Source organism: Diabrotica virgifera, chromosome 5, assembly GCF_917563875.1.
Source record: "Diabrotica virgifera virgifera chromosome 5, PGI_DIABVI_V3a".
Taxonomy (NCBI): domain Eukaryota; kingdom Metazoa; phylum Arthropoda; class Insecta; order Coleoptera; family Chrysomelidae; genus Diabrotica; species Diabrotica virgifera.
Window position 1 is genome coordinate 165,566,543 of NC_065447.1, and position 21,139 is coordinate 165,587,681.

General features: G+C 32.6%; 1 protein-coding gene across 1 annotated transcript in view; it reads right to left on the reverse strand.

The window, feature by feature from the left end:
* Window positions 1–2,812: 2,812 nt before the first annotated feature.
* LOC114341115 (uncharacterized) overlaps window positions 2,813–21,139 on the reverse strand; it is a 121,009-nt gene continuing 102,682 nt past the window's right edge. The window contains exons 10-11 of the mRNA XM_050651658.1: window positions 13,530–14,036; window positions 2,813–6,882 (exon numbers count right to left, since the gene is read on the reverse strand). Of these exons, the coding sequence (XP_050507615.1) occupies window positions 6,305–6,882; window positions 13,530–14,036 (1,085 nt within the window). The 3' untranslated portion in view covers window positions 2,813–6,304. The remainder of the gene's footprint in view (window positions 6,883–13,529; window positions 14,037–21,139) is intronic.

A 21,139-nucleotide genomic window follows, 5' to 3' on the forward strand; every position in this document is an offset into this window, starting at 1 on the left:
ACCGCCTAAAAACGTGGTTATTTTGTTGAAAAATGAACATATTCACTTGCAAATAACTCATAAAGTATTGATTTGGCGAAAAAACTATATAGAACAAAAGTTGCTTAAAATTAGTCAGTTTATCCATTTCGGGACTTATCTTGAATATATATTTTTTCACCCCCGAGATGGGTGACACTCACCCCCAGGGCAAAAGCACACATCGGCACCATATCACTTTTTTTCTTTGACATGTTAGCTATCCGTATGCCAAATTTCATGTCAATCCAAGCGGTTCTTTAAAATTTATAGCAAAAACCGCGAAAGAATGTACTATAGAATAGCATGAACACAGAAGAAAACGAACACGGAAGTATTGCGAGAAATGGACAAAAATACGAAATAATACAACACAATAAAAATAAGAAAGTTATCTGGGATACGTAATGAGGGGACAGCGAGATGAAATGTCAAGACTTATAATACAGGGAAAGATAAGAGAAGGAAGGATAGTGGCATGGTTGAAGAATTTAAGGGACTGGCTTAAATGTGGTTCCATAGAACTCTTCAGAGCAGCGGTAAACAGAGTAAAGATAGTGATGATGATATCCAACCTCCGGCACTTGAAGAAGAACACATAATGAATGACATACATTCCTGAAAGTATACTTCGGCCATTGCCACAACAGCAGATAAAACGTTAGAAAGAAATAATTGCTGACCTACAGTTGTTGCACATACATTTCCCATAAGCTATGCAGGAGATGTAAACATTAGTTTATAGTGATGTCGTCATCAGTAACATAACGGCTATTTCGTTCAGTTTTTGAATATTTGTGGATTAACTGTTACTTGTATAATCGCGTAAATTATTCATTAATTTAATTAATATGATTATTTTTTCACTATCTATGTATTCAGTGATTACAATAATTTATATACTATAGAATAAAAACTAATAATCGAGAAAAGAGAAAAAGTGATTTTAATAATATAATGTTATATGGAACGAGCAGATAAATTTTGAACATCTTTAACAACTAAAATCGTTGTTTACATGCACTGCATCGCTTACTGAAATTTAGTATTGAAGCTCCAATAATAACATGGTTAGAATTAGATTAGTAGATAAGGTTACTTGTATTTTTACTTAATGTACTCATGCTGTTATACCCTAGACCTCCAACGTTTGTTAAGTCAAACTATATGATTATAAAAAAGAAAAAACACAGTCACAGTTTTCTATAAATTTAGCTAACAGCCAAAAATTTATTTATTTTGTACATTTAATTCTTAATTGATTAATTTTTTTCCTAGTGCTCCATCCTGACAGCTCTTCTATTTACCAATCGTACTGACGAGAAAAATCAATTTAAAACAAATTGCATATTTTTTATACATTTTAAATGTAACAAAATGTTAAAAATTATAATATAGCAAAAAATTAAAAATTACAATAGTATACAATATAATAGAGATTCCTACAGGTAAGCAACCTAAAAACGCTTACTAACAAAAACACAAAAATCACAGAACTTTTAAAAACATATGCACATTGATCAACATTCAATGCTCCTATTCTTAATACAGGATTAATCAGTAGCTTGTATAAATAAAATCACTAACAACAGAAAAATTCATTCAACATTTTTATAAACTTGATAAATCAGTCCAATTAAGATAAACTTTTCTTGCCTTGAATGCTTATTTTGTAAACTTTTTATCAAAATGTTTTTTTAATAATTCATATGGGTTCTGTTTTCCGAAAATTTAATCCCATTGATAATATAGTAATGGGTCTTTACCCCATTCTGTTGGTGCAATATTTACTTTACTTTGCAGACAATGTAAAATAAACTCTATGTAGAGTTTCACCATGTTCCCGGAGGTTATATCTTTTAACATCGGCGTTTAGCCTGATCAATATTACTTCAACATAATGTAGATTGAATTATAAGTTCAACCGTTGCACATAGGAGTATTTGGGTAACAAAACCGGACAAAACTATAATAACTTATATTTAATTTATTCTACCTGCCATTTCGTGTATTTAGACTAATTGTTGGGTTTGGGTCAGGTAAATACTTTATATATGCTTTTAATTTGGAACCTGTTTAATATGCTTTGAATTTGGAACTTATTTAATTTTTTATGCAAATAATTGGATTAAGTGTTGATATAGCATAATGCATTCTAGGGATTAAGTGTTACTAAGAACGAGTTACTGAAATAAGTCTAATAAGACTGTAACACAACAAATAGTCATAATTAAAGTGTATTTAGACTTTGCATACATTATAATACATTTTAAATATTTTTTTAGCTAATATTAATCGTCTTCTTCTTCGCTTTCATTTTCTTCCTGATCTGTATTATCGTCGCTATCCTCTTCATGAGATGTAGTTGGAGTAAACAAAATGGCAGAAGTAGGCGGATGATTTAACAACGTTGTTTGTTAGCCAATAAGTTTATTAGTACTACTATGCATAAATTGTAGCCCGACAAGACCCGACACATTAACAAAAACACTGCTGTTTGATAAATTTAAGTAAACAAATATACCAAAATAATTAGTTTTATTATATGACTATTAAATATGAAAAATAATTAATTATTCATTCGATTGTAATTTTAAAATAGAGTACATATCTTCTTCTGCCATATTCACAAAGTTTTTCCACTAAACTTCTCTACACAAAAACACAGTATTAAATTTAAAATTCACAGAAACTAAAAACGCCGAGATCAAAAGCAATCGATTTCGCCAAGAACTAAGTTCCAACTGACCTAGCTGAGAGGTGCACACCAGGAGGTTGATTTATACCTACGATTAGATGGGTCGGTTACTTAGGTAGGGGAAAATATGGTTTAGTCAGGGTTTTATTTAAGTTGCCGATTTCGACTTTTGTCCGGTTTTATTAAATAAATACTCCTATGTGCGTTGTTTGGTTCTGGGGCTATTTAGCAAGTATTTGAATTCACTGATGATGGACTGATATGTCCGAAAACGTTCTAAATTGGACATATTTTATTCAATCCATTGGGATTTTTTAAAATTTTTAATAAATATACCTATTACATAGAAGTGGTTTTTACTTCATGTTAGAGTTTTTTAACTATATGGTATACAGCCAACCTAGGGAACTACCCCTTTTTAGTTTAAAATAAATTGGTATCGATTTTATAAAAACGTTGAATTTATTACTTTTTCTTTGTTAGTGAATCTTTAAAATGGTAAGATGATTCATTGAAGACTATCACAGTTTGGTTATATAAATACAGTTGTGCTCTGACAATAATTAGCTGCATCAATCTACTTTGGATAATTTTTACAACAAATAGTTTTTTTTTGACAGATGTATGTATACCTATGTATTAAATCCCGATCTCATCTATGAACAACATTACATTGCCATGAACACATGCAATCATTTAGAAACTGTTATTGGAGACAAACTCGTCTCAGACACAATAGAGCATTGCAAAGGCTTAACGAGATTCACAAAAAATTATTAACGGAAAAATGAACTGATTTCCACATAAAATATTTTTTATAAGAAGGCAGCATGGGGTTCTGAGCTTAGTTCACAAATACCACTACAAATTGAATATCATTCCATCATAACTACATCCATAATCTTTCTCTTTGATGACTGATTAGCAATTAAACAGAAATTGATGAAACTTGCCGAAACTGTATAAAAGAGAAAGATAAAGTACCTTATTTATCAACAGAAAAAGAAGTACAGTGGAGCTTAAACCTGATGACGTATTTGTAATTTTTGAAATCTGCACACAAGCACGAGACATATTTATTCTTGTTGGCGTTTTTTTTAAAGAATCCAACGGATTTTCTGCACTGATTTGTTAAGACACATGAAATGTAGATTTAATCGATTCACAACAACAAAGTGCAACTCTGCCATAGCTAATATAGTTAGCCAATTAAATACAAAAAAATAAGAGATAAGAGTTGGTTTGCAAAACCAAAGAATTCCATCTCATAAGGAGCACACGCTCAAAAAAGGTAATTTGGTTCTGTGAAAACAGAATTTAGGCGAATTTGTGGATGGAATATCCTTCGTATTCGCCAGATTTAACTCCAGCTGACTTTCGCGCACAAGATTTTTTAATCGATTCCAATCAGAGGTTCACACAAACAATTCTGGACGCTAGAATCAGTCTAAAAGATTTCATGCTTCAATTATATAAAAGTAATGTGCTCTATTATACATAAAGGAAATACAATAAAATTAATAGAAAAGTAATGTAAATAAATAATAACTTTATAATATTTTGTAAGATATTTTGTTTGATATTTTATTTGTTTTTTGCAGATACTGATTTAGCGTATACACTTCTAGAGAGCTATAATTTCTGTAAAGAACAAAATATTTTGATATGAATTAAAAATATTTTGATTAATCCTGTGACATACAAATTAGAACTAATAAATCAATTAGCAATACTTAAAATTATGGTGAAATTACAAAAATGTGGCTAGTAGATGGTACTAGATCTGTCAAAGTATGTACCAGAGGTCTCGATAATATTTTGGGATTAATTTAAAAGAATATCACTGATTCGTCCAATTAGATTAAAATCTGATTTATATTGTCCCATAATTTATTAGCAACAAGAGATAATAGGTCAATCAATGAAAATAAAGCGTTTTGCATTAAAATGCTTAAGATTTTGATAACAAAATTAAAATGACTATATTCTTTTTGCATCCACCCCCCCCCTTATACACGTCCTCTAGAATATCATGAAATGACCTTAAGCTTACAATATCTTCTTTTATGTTATTGAAAACAAACAATTTTAGAAATATATAATATATTTTTGTAAATTCTAATTTTAAGGAAGACCTCATACGCTGAACAAATTAAGTCACTGTAATAAATTAAGTTAATATAATATAATTATCCAAGAGCAGATTTGAGCTCAATTCAATATACATGGTGTTTCATTAAGAATGTATAATCTCTTAATTGTAGATTCTAGACCTCAAAATATTAAGATTTAACCAAAATCACTTAAGTAAAATATGGCTCGTTACTTAATTACAGGGTATTTTTATTACTCGATATTTTAAAACTATTCCACGTATCCTTTTCATACTTTGCAGAAAGTGTTGGTACTATACACCCTATGAAATTATGTTAAATAAACGTTTCTGACTATTACCAGAGGCGTATGACAGGGGACAGTGAATCATTGACCAATTATTAATAATTTTTCGATTCTCGAATACTCTATATTTAAATAACATATTCTTCACTCGTAACGATAAAGTCATTAGTTTTCGAGATATCTGAAGTTAAACATGTAACGGCACAGTTATTTTTATTAATGTATTGTGCCTCTAAATTTTTAATTTCAAATATCTCGAAAGCTAATGATTTTATCGTTAAAAATGAATAATATACTCTTCAGTCTTAACGATAAAATCATTAGTTTTCGAGATATTTGAAGTTTAAAATTAAGCAGCACAATACATCAATCAAAATATCTGTGCCGTTACATGCTTAACTTCAAATATCTCGAAAACGAATGACTTTATCGTTACGAGTAGAGTATGTTATTTACATAGAGAGTATTCGTGAATCGAAAAATTGCGCAAAAATGGCAATTTCGCTAGTGGCGTAGAATTTGGGAAGGGTCAACCATTCACTATCCCCTGTCGTACACCTCTGGTAATAGCCAGAAACGTTTATTTAACATAAATTCATAGGATGTATAGTACTTACACTTTCTGCCAAGTAGGAAAAGGATGAAAAGCCAAGTATGAAAAGGATACATCGAATAGTTTTAAAATACTGAGCAAAAATAGTTTTTAAATAAAAAATCCTGTACCTCAGTGAGGAGCCATATTTTATTCAAATGATTTTGGTTAAATCTTAATATTTTGAGGTCTCTAATCTACAACTCAGAGATTAGACATTCTTGAGATGAAACACCCTATATATCGTTTTATAGATTTTATATTTTTAATAAAACGAAAAATTACGTTATAGCGAATATTATGTGAACATTATAGGTAACGTGACGGGACTTGTTTAGACCAGGCCTTGACATACCTAAGCAGCGATTATTATAGGTGACAAGAATTGTTTAGATAAGGTCTCGGCATACCTAAACAAAACATAAACAAAAATGACGTGATACCGAGGCAATACATATTATACTATGGTAGAAACTTTGACAAATTCTATATACCACCACTGATATCTATCTATATACACAGTATATAATGTATATAAAAACCTACTATGTACACACCTGCACGTCTTTGGTAATGATCTTTTAGCCTAAAGGAAACTACAACCACGGCGGCCTGTTCATAGAATCGTACTGCTGTCTCATGCTCAACGCCGAATGGTATCCTGGTGGATACGTCCCCGGATGCGGCAACAGGCTCTGATTCAGCACACCCGCCTGCAGGTAATGCTGGTACAACGGCGAGCTGGTATCCATGAGTTGAGCCTGGGCATTGGGGATGAACGGTCCCGCGATCGGGTAAGTAGATCGGGCATGCGGAGCACCCAAAAATGGGTAAGTTTGGGGATTTGAGTTCTGGTGCGCCGGACGCGTCTGTTTCTCCGTGTTTTCGGGTGTTCGATGGTGAGCAGCAGCCGCAGCGGCTATGTAGTAGTTCGGCGTTGACCGGAACTCGTCAAGGAAGTTCGAGTAAGCGTCTTTGTCCGCGTAGATACCCGAACCGATACCGAGACCGGCAGGTGTAGGTCCGAAGTTAAATGCACTTCCCGGCACCACACTGGAAGTCTTAAGCGATATTGCACTGGGTTCAAGAGATGAATTTCCTTTCAAACCTGCGTACGATTGGAAGCCCTGGTTGGTGGAGGTTTGTTGCTGAGGTTCCGAAGAACTGGCAGGAACTGTTGAAAAATAAACAAAATATTAAAATAATCACAGGTATATTATCATTTAATCTTATAAAAGCCTAATGCAACAAATCCGTAGTCTGTCCAGGTCATTTGTCGATATGTAAACATTATTATTTATTTATTTTATTTAGCGTATGGCTATATCACAGTTTTTGTATATAAATAAAGATAACAATACATTATAAATAATAATTAATTTTTATAAACGCAAATTTAGCTGGTAAATATATTCAATCGACTCATTGGTCGCCACTAAAAAATCGGACCGATTGCCATTGTACAATCTGATGGGGCATTCCTCTACCAAATGCTTAATCGTTTGTCTTTCAGCACCGCAATCGCAATTTGGAGAAGGTATTTTTCCCCATCTAAAAAGTGAGTCAGAGCACCTACCACAGTTGGTTCTAATTCTGTTTAGTGTCGCCCAGATATGTCTTGGTTGATTGAAACCCTCTGGCTTGCTGTAATACATGGCATATTCCGGATGTCAGGTGGAGCATTCTTCTCCCAATCTTCTTGCCAACGGTCGGTTATTTCGAAATTCCATTCAATTAGTATCCTTGCAGAATCCAGAGGGTTTTTTCTTAAATGAAGCCTACTTATGTCTCTGTCGTTAATACCAACGTGAGAGAGGAGCACAGGATTGGCGTTAATTTTTCTCTACTCCCTGACAAGGGCATGTTCACGACGGGTGTGTGATTGGGCTATGTGGCTTAGTGCTGGTAGCCAATACGTTGGCGTGGCCTTGGTTGTACGCGATATAATACGCAAAGCCTGGTTTAGTTGGGTATCAACACGTTTGGTGTATGGGCTGTTGAGCCATACCGGTGCACAGTACTCTGCAACAGGATACACGAGTCCCAGCGCTGTCGACCTAAGTGTAGTCGCTGAGGAACCCCATGTGGTACCGCATAATTTGAAGAGGAATAAGTAAGTCAGTAATATATCATCTTCAGGGTTTGGACCATTTCATTTTTATTTCACCATTTCACATTTCGCTAACTCGTCAATATCGTTTTCGGAAGAACAAAGATAATGCTACTTATGACTATGTTCGACTTTGGATAATTTGTTGATCACGGTAACTGAAGTATGTGATAGAAGCGAACGCCAATATCTAAAAAGGGATTTATTTATCTCAATGTAACTACATATAGGTCATATATGAATCCTTTCAACTCTTCTTCTTTTTACGGTGCCTATCCGTTCCGGTTGTTGGCGATTCTAACTTTGCTTGCTGCTATTCGGAATAGTCGGGTTGTAGACGTATTGAACCACATTCACAGATCTTGAAGCTAAGATATTCTTCTCCCTTTCAACTATTATTTAGTCTTTATTTTAATTAGCCTTCGATCTTAATCCTCCGGCAACGACTTTCTTATTCGATTGGCGAAGAAAATAGTCTGTGATAATACCATGAAGTAGGATACCATACACACTGACCACACTGAACAAGATAATAGGTTTGTTCTAACTCGATACAAAACCATGCAGTAACCGTTCAACGATGCGCACTAGATTCTATGTGTTCCAACTAGATTTGTACGGTGTACAAGAATGATCCAAAATACGTTCCAACTAGAAAATTAGTGATTACGGAACCGTTCATGTACCTACGGCCAGATCGAGTAACAAATTTTTGAAGGACTGGTAGTTCTGACATGCGCACAACAAACAATTTCCGTTTGAAGGTTATTGCATAACAGATCACGGTTCCCGGGAAGGGGTATTATCGTGGAAGGTCTTGTCACTGGGAATTTTTCGGCGTCTACTTATTTCTTAATGATTCTTTAGTCAAAATTCACTGAGAGCGAAATCGCAGCACGTTCTTTTTTTAACTAAGCGCGAAATGAATTTTTTCTGCACAAAGCTCTACTATTCCGTAAGTATTTTACATCGTTTGAAATTCACACTGTATTACCAATATTTTTTTCTTTAAAAAACTACCAGAAATAGTTTTGGGGACGTTAATACATTAGCCTGCATTTTTTCAGATTTTTCTGACTACTCTAAGACCACTTTTTGAGGCTTTGAAAATGATTTTTTCACTTTTTTGACCCTTTTAAACGCTTTTGAGATAGTGCTCTTTTTCCGGGTGTGAGTATAAAAATATACTTTATTCAATTTAATGATATTATTCGGAATGGGACGTTTCGATGCCGCCGGTTCATCGCCGGCCGTTTCGATGCCGCCGGTTCATCGCCAGTCCATTTCATCGCCGTCATATCTCGCATTTCCTAGAATTCCTAATTAATACTAAAAATAACTAATAATTGTAACTGTCGAAAATTCGGAAATATATCAGATAGCGATTAATTGACTGGCGATGAATCGGCCGGCATCGGCATCGAACTGGCGGCATCGAAACGGCGGCGATGAAACGTCCTAGACCCGATATTATTAGTATATATATAAACACAAAATACAAGCTTAAATTAGGCGCCAATTTGAAAAATAAACTAATATACACTCACGGACAAAAATATTCCATATTTTGAAATTAGCGTGTGAAATAAAAAAAATTTGTGCTGCCTCCAGTGTCATAGAAATAGGATTTCTTTTCAGAATCCGATGATATAATGTTTCATATAAATGGTATAATCGGATTTAAGTTTAATGTGGGCTATATAATTATATGGCCAATATAATTTTTAAATTCAATCTCATCAAGGTAAGTATTCACTATTCTACCGATATTAACACCTACGTCATGGTACACGAATTTGTTATCCTCTTCTAAAATGTTTTTAATGTACATATCAGCTGTCATTCGCCCAATCACATCCACAAGTTCAGTATCGACTTACCAAGAAATACCACTCCATAGCACTATGCCGCCACCACTAAAATTAACCCTCTGTATGAGGTTACATCTGGCATACCGTTCGCCACATGGAAGCAAGATTTACAAGACTTCGTTTACAGTTGGCGAACAGTATGTCAGTTGTAACCTCATACAGAGCGTTAGTTTTGGTGATGGCGACATAGTGCTACGGAGCGGTACTGCTTTGAAAGGACATACCGAACACGTGAAGGTGATTAGGCGAATGCCAACTGATATGTACATTGAAAACATTTTAGAAGATCATGTTTTGCCATTTGAAAGCCATATTGGTGCTAATGCACTTCTTCTTGTCGCTAGCATGATGAATACTTATCTTGATGAGATTCAATTTAAAAATTATACTGGCCAGTATATAGCCCAGATCAGATTTAAGTCCGATTATAGCATTTATGTGATACTTTAAAAAATGGCATTTGGAAAAAAATCCTATTCCTATGATACAGTGGGCTAAGGATAGCAGCACAAAAAATTTCATTCCACATGCATATGCAATATTTTTGTCCGAGAGTATATTATACGTGAGATACGTATTCTTGCATTATAGATGTTACAGGTAATAAATATGCATATATATGTTGACCGCAAAATTTTAACACTTAGAGATATTAGATAATATATAGATAATAAATTGGTAAAGTGTTACAACATTTTTTGTATTAAAAAAGAAAACAATTTTTTTTAATAATAATATTATTATGATATTATAATGTCATTTTAAATATCCGTTCATGGCATTTTAAACATGGTTATTGAATTTCTACCTCTAACACCTGTAATGCAAAAATATGTCTCTCTTATAATATTAGTTAATTTTTTATATTGGCGCATAATTTAAGCTTGTATTTTGTCTTTATAATACTAATATATCATTAAATTGAATAAAGCATATTTATATACTCACACCCGTAAAAAGAGCACTATCTCAAAAGCGTTTAAAAGTGTCAAAAAAGTGAAAAAATCATTTTTAAAGCCTCAAAAAGTAGTCTTAGAGTAGCCATAAAAATCTGAAAAAATTCAGGCTAATGTATTAATGTCCTCAAAACTACTTCTAATAGTTTTTGAAAGAAAAAAAAAAATATTGGTAATATAATGTGAATTTCAAACTGTAAAATATTTACGGAATACTTAGTAGAGCTTGGTGCAAAAAAAATGCATTTCGCGCTTAGTTAAAAAAAGAACGTGCTGCGATTTCGCTCTCAGTGAATTTTGACTAAAGATTCATTAAAAAATAAGTAGACGCCGGAAAATTCCCAGTGACAAGACCTCCCACGATAACCCCCCTTCCCGGGAACCGTGAGATCGCAGCGTGTTATGTTTAGATAAATATATTCTAAAATATCTGAGTTGTTGTATATATCGAAGTTTTCACTAATTTTAAATTACGACAATGGCACTTATTAATTTTATAAAATGAGTGATATCGAAGACGATAGTGATTTCACGAATGACGGTACTAGTGACGATGATTTAGAGTTTATGTTAAACCAAGAAAGAATGAAAAACAAAAATTACTTAGGTAGGTAATACGAGTAAAGTATTAAATATTTATATCAGGTTAGGCCAAGTAACTATGACGTATGACATAAAGGTTATAACATAAAAATGAAGAACAGTTTTACAAGCGTTCCAACTGGTATCCAATTCCAAAACTATTCAGAACTGGGCATGCGCAATTCATCGTTCATGTATCAATACACGCATGATCCAAGAACGCTACAAAACATTAAGTTGGAAACAAACCTAATAACACTACATAGATACAGCCAGCTAACAGGATACTGTTACTAACATAGATACTGTAATTAATGGTATACAGCCAGGAAATTCTTCCTTGTAGATTTTTACATAGATACAGATCAGCGCTGGAGATAAGTGGGAGCACATGACCAAGAAGAGAGAGAAATGTACGATACATGATATACTGTTCTTCTTCTTCTTCTTCTTTTGGCATCATAACCCTGGATGGGTCTTTGCCTGTCTGGCTATGTCCTTCCATTCAGATCTCTCTTGGGCCCTTCTCCTCCATTGTCTTATATTCATGGTTTTCAGGTGGTCTTCCACGTCATCCAACCATCTCGTCCTGGGCCTTCCTTTTTCCGCCTTCCACTGTAACATCTTTGTCGTTTTCATGTCTTCTTGTCGCTGAACATGTCCCAGCCATGACAGTCTGACTTTTTACAAATCTTACAATGTCATACCCTTCATTCAGTTCATTAACTGATAATAATAGCATCATACAGTACGTAAATCGTTCTGCTGGACATAGGGATTATACATTGAGATTATTGTGGCAACTGCGCTAACCTGTGTTAGTTGAAACCTCTGTTCGAGTACGAGTTTTTGGTGCAATAGAGCTGTTAGAACGAATATAATGAGTAATTTTGAATGCAAGTCAGTCCATAAATAAATCAAAAACAAAGATTATGACTGATAAATTGATAATTTTACTTTAATTTTTAAAATATATTTTATTTAAAAATTAATTTTAAAATTAAACAGACACTCACAGTTCCCATTAGGTCAAAAATAGTTCTATTACAATGTCATGTTTTGACGTTTATTTGTGTCACTCGAAATTAATTGTCAATTTTGAGGTTAATGCCCCTTAATGCTAACAACTATTATTGTCATTGAGAGAGCGAAGTTGCCACAATTATCTTAATATAATACAATGTATGTATTTATGTATCTAAATATATACAATGTATGTTCCCTATGTCCAGCTAAACGATTTACGCACTGTATACATATACTGTAATATGTAAAAATGTAAAAATTGTGAGAATTAAAATAAACGTATATACAGTTTCGTAATCTAAACTATATTCGCGATTTTTGATTTCATCTGGATTTTTGGGACTGGAAAACGTTTTGAACAAAAAGAAGAAATGATTATATATTAACAAAATTATTAAGTAACACAGTAACTAAAGGACTAAGGCAAGGATGCTGTATCTCACCAACACTATTCAAAATATACCTCGAAGCAGCACTCAACAAATGGAAGAAAAAATGTACGAATATGGGCATATCACTAACGGACTCAACTTTGTACACGCTGTGCTTTGCGGATGACCAGGTGATCATCGCACATAGTAGAGGAAAATCAAGAAATAAAATTATGTAAAGACTATAAATACCTGGGAGTAAAGATGACTCAAAACGGAAAATTAGATGCAGCTATAAAGGAACGAAATATACAGCGAAGGAAAGGCATATCCTTACTGAATAGCGTACTGTAGAAAGAAGAATATATAACACTATAATAAAAAGCATCACAACATATGGATGTGAAGTTTGGCCCCTAAAAGACAGAGCAGAGAAAATGCTTAGAGCAACAGAAATGGACTTCTGGCGCCGTTCGGCGGGAATATCTAGACGCGACAGAATAACAAACGAGAGAGTCCGAGAAATCATGGGGGTTACACATACTATTGTTGACGACATCAGGACGAAACAACTCAGCTGGTACGGACACGTAAGGAGAATACCGGAGAATAGAATACCAAGACAGATCCTAGAATGGCAACCAAGAGGAAGGCGCAGACCGTTGATAGAGAAATCAGAGACAGAGAACTCGAGGACGATCTATGGAATGACAGAACGAGATGGAGATTGGAAATCGGAAGACGTCGACAACGATGTGGACCGATATTATATTTAGCTATATTAAGTAAAGAAAAATTTAAGCAAATAACATATTTTTTAAATATTTTGCTGAGGTCTTATTATGTTGGTCTCAAAAACAAACTTATTAAAAAAATGTCATCTATCAAGTAACTGATCAACTTACCATTTTTACTACTTTTTCTCTTTTTGGATTTCTTCTCTTGTATTTGCTGGTTGTTTTTTAAGTCACTCTGCATAACTCCAGCATTTTGCAGATCAGCCATAGGCCTGTTGTACAACGAGGTCGAAGAAGCCTGCAAATTCTGGTTGTACGACTGTATAGCCGCCATATTAGCCTGACTGAATATCGGCATAGCTGAAGCGTTGCTTGATATGGGTTTATTCAAGATATGGGACGAACTTAAACCTTTATCGCCATAAAACGATGGTGTGTTTTGGAGACCGACCATCACTCTCTCCTCGTTGCTGAATCTGTCCACGATATGTGACAGATTGGCCATGGTCCTACCTACATCCACTGAGGACGCGTTGTAGTTAGACCGGGACATGCTGGAATTGGACACGTTTTGCATTTGGGATAATCGTTCGTTAATGCCTTCGGTTCTTGCGTTCGGCGGAACAGACGACTCGTAGTTTGTGTGAGCCTGTTGCGGAGCTGTTGATTCAACACCTAGAAAAAATATCTATATTTTACGATCATCCAACAAATGAATAAAAACACTAAAATAAGAGGTAGCATGAACAACATAGTAGACAAGATTTTAGTAAAAAACATCACAAGATAAGAAGATTGATTTATACTCCTTTCAAAGATTCCATGATATAAAATATCAACCATTGTGACATATACACGAGCGGGAAACCCTCAAAAAAGCGCTTAGTTTTCGAGATATTGACCACGGAAGGCCGAAGGGCTAAGTTTATTCATACTTTATATTTTCGAGGGTACTGAAAACGAAAATGAGGTTTATTTTGAATTTTATGTGGGGGAACATTGTCAAAATCGCAATTTTAACCAAAAAATAATAAAAAAAACGAAATCACGTTTTTTTGCGTTTACCTCGCTACAACTCTGTTCCGTTTTAATATTTTTTTCTGAAATTTTTAAAGTATATAGCTCTAATATTTCTGAAGACAACGGTACCTGTTTCAAGCTTTTATTCTTATCCTGATAAAGGTTATGAATTTTTCAAAGAAAAAGGTGCGGATATGTGCATTGCAAAGTTTAATTGCAAAAGTTGTGTGACGAAGTTTAAAATTTAGCTTTTTAATTACGTTTATGTTAAAATAAAGAGTACAAAGAAGTTTTCTGGAAAGTTTTAGATCAAAATGTTTTATAGAAAAAAAAAAAAAAAAATGGTGCAACTTTTAATATTGACATTAGAAATGCCCAACATAACGCTTATTTTTCGAGGTACTGACCATGGGTGGAGAATGGCTAATTTTGGTCTTAGATTATGTTTTTGACCGTGATGAAAACGAAAATAAAATTTATTTTAAATTTTAGGTGGGAGAATATTGTTAAAATTGTAATTGTACCCTAAAAATAAAAAAAAAAAATTAAATCACGTTTTTTTGCGTTTAGCTTGCTACAACTCTGGTCCATTTTAATATTTTTTTTCTAAAGTTTCTAAACTATATATCACTCACTTTTTTTGAAGAGAATGGTTTCTGCTTTAAGCTTTTAGTCTTATTCTAGTAAAAGTTATGAATCTTTTATACAAGGTGCAGATTCGTGAATTGCAAAGTTTAATCGCAAAATTTGACTGACAAAATTTAAAATATAGATTTTAAATCAAATTCAAAAATAAAACATAAGTATAAAAAAGTTTTCTGGAAAGTTTTGGATCAAAATGTTTTATAGTCCAGGGCGCATCTGTTTTGAGATGGACGTTGAGAGGTGACTCAAATTTCTTTGCAGAAATTGCTTGAAAATAACTCAAATAATAATATTTGAGATATCCTCCCACTCAAAATGGTCCGGAATATTGTTTAAATAATCAAAATGTCAAAATATGAAGGAAAAATTCGATTTTCTTATTGGTTTTTTGATTATAACTTTAGAACTATTCATTTCTGAGAAAAGTTGTACCAAAATAACAGTTGTGTAATCAAATTTCCTACAATATAGAGTTGCTTAAAGATTTAAAAAATAGTCGCCATTGTTGCAAAATAGAAATAATTACGAAAAAAACCATACAAAAACAAGTATTCGCATTTTACGTTTTTAAACCATTTATGCTACACTTAGGACCTTCATATTTTACCCAGAAAAACTTTTATGATGTAGTAAAACAACACTGTAAATTTCATTAAGATCGGTTTAATAGATTTTGCAAAATAAATTTTGCAATCCAGCTTTCGCAAAAAAAATTCATTTTTTTAAAATGTTGCAGGACTGAAAATAAAGCAGATAGTAAGTTGAATTTTTTTTGCTTATAGAAGTGTACTGTACCTTTCATTTTCAATTTGCAAAATTAAAATCAAATAATTACCACGGCGTCAGGAAATTTTTTAAATAAACATTAATTTTTGGTGCTACGCGCAGGACAGCGGTGTTCGATTCACACAAGTTGATTTCCACCAAAATGTCTTCCAATCTTTATCTAATATATTATTTTCTTACTCTATATTTTGTTGTATTTTAATTCCACAAAAATCAAACTAATTTTATTATTGTTTGTGAAATATTGTTTAAACAATTGCATATGTTTAAAAAAAAATAAACTTTTATTCTCTAAGTTAAAATATATGAACAAAGAAAGTTTTTGCTAAAAAAAGTGTTATTTTAAAGGATAGAGTATGGTTTTTTTATTTTGCAATAAACAAATTTATTTATATCGAAATGTAATAAAAATTAAAATGTATCAATCATTATCAAAGGTCATTGGAATGCCCAATCAGAGCAAACTATCCGCTGTCCTGCGCGTAGCACCAATAATTAATGTTTATTAAAAAAATTCCTGACGCCGTGGTAGTTAATCGATTTTAATTTTGGAAATTGCAAATGAAAGGTACAGTACACTTCTATACGCAAAACAAATTTCAACTTGCTATCTGCTTTATTTTCAGTCCTGTAACATTTTGAAAAAATGAATTTTTTTTCCGAAAGCTGGATTGCAAAATTTATTTTGCAAAACCTATTGAACCGATCTTATTGAAATTTACAGTATTATTTTACTGTATCATAAAGTTTTTCTGGGTGAAATATGAAGGTCTCAATTGTAGCATAAATGGTTGAAAAACGTAAAATGCGAATACTTGTTTTTGTATGTTTTTTTCGCAATTATTGCTATTTTGCAACAAGGGTGACTATTTTTTAAATTTATAACCAATTCTCTATTGTAGTAAATTTAATTACGCAACTTTTATGTCAGTACAACTTTTCTTGGAAATGAATAGTTTTAAAGTTATAATCAAGAAACGAAGAAAAAAATCGAATTTTTCCTTCATTTTTTGACATTTTGATTATTTAAACAATATTCCGGACCTTTTTGAGAGGGAGGATAACTCAAATATTATTATTTGAGTTATTTTTAAGCGATTTCTGCAAAAAAATTTGAGTCACCTCTCAACGTCCAAATGTACTAATATTTTTACAGATGCGCCCTGGTCTATTATAGAAAATAAATGGTGCAACGTTTAACATCTACGTTATAAATCCCCAAAATAACGCTAAATTTTCGAGATACTGATCATTGGTGGTGAATGGCTAATTTTGGTCTTACTTTATGTTTTTGATGGTGCCGAAAACGAAAATCAAGTTTATTTTGAATTTTAGGTGGTAAAAAATTGTCAAAATCGCTATTTTGCCCTAAAAATAAAAAAACACGTTTTTCTTAAAATTAAAAGTTACACCATATTTTTTCTATAACACATCTAGACCTAAAACTCCCCATAAAACTTCCTGAACTCTATGGTTTAACATAAACGTAATCAAATAGATAAATTTTAAATTTTGTCACTTACATTTTTGCGATTTAACTCTGCAATTCACGAATCTGCACCTTTAATTTTTAAAAATTCATAACTTTTACAAAAAAAAGACTGAAAAACTACAGTTACTTTCATAGTCTTCACAAAGTAAGAAATATATGCCGTAGAAATTTTAGAAAAAAAATATTAAAATGGAACAGGGTTGTAGCGAGTTAAACGTAAAAATTCGTGACTTCACTTTTTTTTTCATTTTTAGGTTAAAATTGCGATTTTGACAATGTTCCGTCACATAAAATTCAAAATAAACCTCTTTTTCATTGTCAGCACCATCGAAAATATAAAATAAGATCAAAATTAGCCATTCACCTCCCATGGTCAGTATGTCGAAAAATAAGCGCTATTTTGGGGACGTATAACGTCTATATTTAAAGTGGCGCAATTTTTGTTCTATTAAACATTTGTAACTAAAGCTTTCCACAAAACTTCTTTGTACTCTATGTTTTAACATAAACGTAATTAATAAGATAAATTTTAAATTTTGCCTCTTAACTTTTGCGATTAAACTTTGCAATTCAAGAATCTGTACCTTGTACTTTAAAAAATTCATAACTTTTACTAGAATAAGACTAAAATCTTAAAGCAGATACCGTTGTCTTCAAAAAAGTGAGCAACATATAGTGTACAAACCTTAGATAAAAATATTAAAATCGAAGTTGTAGTGAGTTAAACGCAAAAAAACGTGATTTCACTTTTTTTATTTCTATGGTAAAATTGCGATTTTGACAACATTCCTCCACCTAAAATTTGAAATAAATTTCATTTTCGTTTTCAGCACCATCAAAAACATAATCTAAGACCAAAATTAGCCATTCACCACACATGGTCAGTATCTCTAAAAATAACCGTTATATCGGGGATTTCTAATGTCGATAATAAAAGTTGCACTATTTTTTTTCTATAAAACATTTTGATCAAAAATTTTCCAGAAAACTTTTTTGTACTCTCTACTTTAACATAAACGTGAGTAAAAGGCTAAATTTTAAATTTCGTCACTCAATTTTTGCGATTAAACTTTGCAATGCACAAATCCGTACCTTTCCCTTTGAAAAATTCATAACCTTTATCAGAATAAGAATTAAAGCTTAAAACAAGTACCGTTGTCTTCAGAAATGTTAGAGCTATATACTGTAAAAATTTCAGAAAAAAGTATTAAAATTAAACAGAGTTGTAGTGAGGTAAACGCAAAAAAACGTGATTTTTTTTTATTTTTAGGATAAAATTGCGATTTTGACAATGTTCCCCCACATAAAATTCAAAATAAACCTCATTTTCGTTTTCAGCACCCTCGAAAATATAAAGTATGAATAAAATTAGCCCTTCGGCCCTCCGTGGTCAGTACCTGGTCATTTTAGGGGTATCTCCCGCTCGCCTAATACCATTCAACTTTTGCGATGTCTCATATGACTACAGCCCTAGCCATGCGAGAAAAAATAGTATATTATTCAACGAGAATGTAATGATGGCTATTACTCACGATGATGAAGTTTGCGACACGAGCCGTAGGCGAGTGTCGTAATTCATCAGAGTGAGTAATAGCCAATACATGCAAGTAGAATACTATACTTTTTCTACGACTTTTTTTTATTTTAATGAGTAAAAAAATATAATTATCAACTACCCGAGATTAAAATTATAATTATTTACAAAAAAAATTTGTGTACAAATAGTACACGGCTGAATTATTGGTTGCTTATTATCAGCAAATGCTGTCTTAATTATGCATTGTAAAAAACACAACAAGAAATAGTCAATTCAAGTTATATTCTTCCGAAAAGTTATAAGTATAGTACCTACTTTCATTGTAATAAATTAATAGGATGGGCGTAGTTTATAACGTTATTTGTACATTTATACTTAACTATATAATATAACTATATTATTGGGAGCGTGCAAGTTCGAAAAAGCGACACCTGGTTTCATAGCGCAGCAACATTTTTCGCACTTTTAATAATTATATAGGCCAACTATATTAGTCCTGGTTCCTGGATAATTGTCAAGGCCATAGCCCAAAAAAAATTATAAGAAGAAAAAGTAAGACTGAGGTTATGTTATTAAAAGGTAAACAATTATTGTATGTAGTAAATAAAATTAATTATTAAATGCAGTACTGCAAGCAAAATACAATTAATTAATTTTACTTTTATTTAATAATTGCTTATCGTATCAATATTGTGGAGCAACATATAATTTTTCTTCTTCGATGGCAGTAGGTATGAAATATACGTCAATTTGACAATTTAAATTGACACTATGAATTATTTAAGAAAGTTGCAAGATTTCTCCGCCATTCGCGCACGATCGTTTCTTGTATCCCCTCCAAGTACTTGCACACCGCGAATAATGTGTTATTGGGACCGTGCAAGTTCGGTAAAGCGACACCTCTTTCTACGCTCTGCAACTTTATTCGCAATTTTAATTATATTGGCCAACTATATTAGTCCTGGTTACTGGATAATTGTCAAGGCCATAGTCCAAAAAAATAATGAAAAGAAAAAATAAGATTCAGGTTATGTTATTAAAACGTAAACAATTGTATGTAGTAAATAAAATTAGTTATTAAAATGCAGTACTGCAAGCAAAATACAATTAATTAACCCTCCGTTAGGCGCGTGGTCTACAATCGTAGACCACTCCCTTTTAAGTGGTCGCCAATTGCATAAAACTTCACATACGCCCCCATCCCGCTTAGTAGCTGTCAATAATACTTCCAACTTACTCTTCAGTTTGCTAAACGCCACCGATCTGTTTGCATTATTTTTTTACAATTATTCAAAGAGCACTGGTCTACAACCGTAGACCACGCGCCTAAGCGCGTTCCAGTTTTTAGTTGTATATATAAAGCTAATATGTAACCTGCTGTATATATAAAGGTAATAACATAAATGAAAATGTTTCAAGAAGCTACTTCATTGAAAACTTAGCATGGGAACTAATCAAACAGCAAATTAAATATGGATCAACTATGCCTTCCCTGCTAAGAGAACTTAGACGACAAGCTCGCGTACTGCTCGGAGTTCAAGAAGTCGTACCCCCTTCCCCTAATTTTCCAACAAATTACGTGGGACGATGTTGTATTTGTACATGAATTTGCAATATGTCAACAAGAAGGGCATGCCAAAGATGTGACACATTGGAATTCAAGGATCATTTTGGGGATATTTGCACTGAATGTTTGACGGACTAAAATTGTGCCACTTTGACTATTTAATAGTTTTGTTCTTTTTTTACTTTTTAGTTCTATTCTTTATTATTTATCCCTATTGGTCATTCTATAAGTGCAAAGATAAAAAATATTTGTGTTTTTTACTAAATTGGGCTTATTTTTGTGACCATTTTCATTTACTTACGAATAAAGACCCAAAAAATCATGACCTCGTTTTTAATTTTACCACTGTCAAAATGAGAAAAGCCAAAGAACAAAATATATCTAATATCAAAGTGCGAACATAAATAAACATGTTATTAACCACTAATTTGTTAATTTTGTCAAAATCCGGTATTATACGACAAAAAACTATTGGTCTACAATCGTAGACCACGCGCCTAAGCTTGTCAGCAATAACGACGCGCCTAACGTAGGGTTAAATTTACCTTTATATAATAATTGCATATCATATCAATATTGTGGAGCAACATATAATTTTTATTCTTCAATGACAGTAGATATGAAATGTACATCAATTTGACAATTTCAATTGACAATATGAATTATTTAAGAAAGTTGCAATATTTCTCCGCTATTCGCGCACGATCGTTTCTCAATTCCCTTCCAAGTAC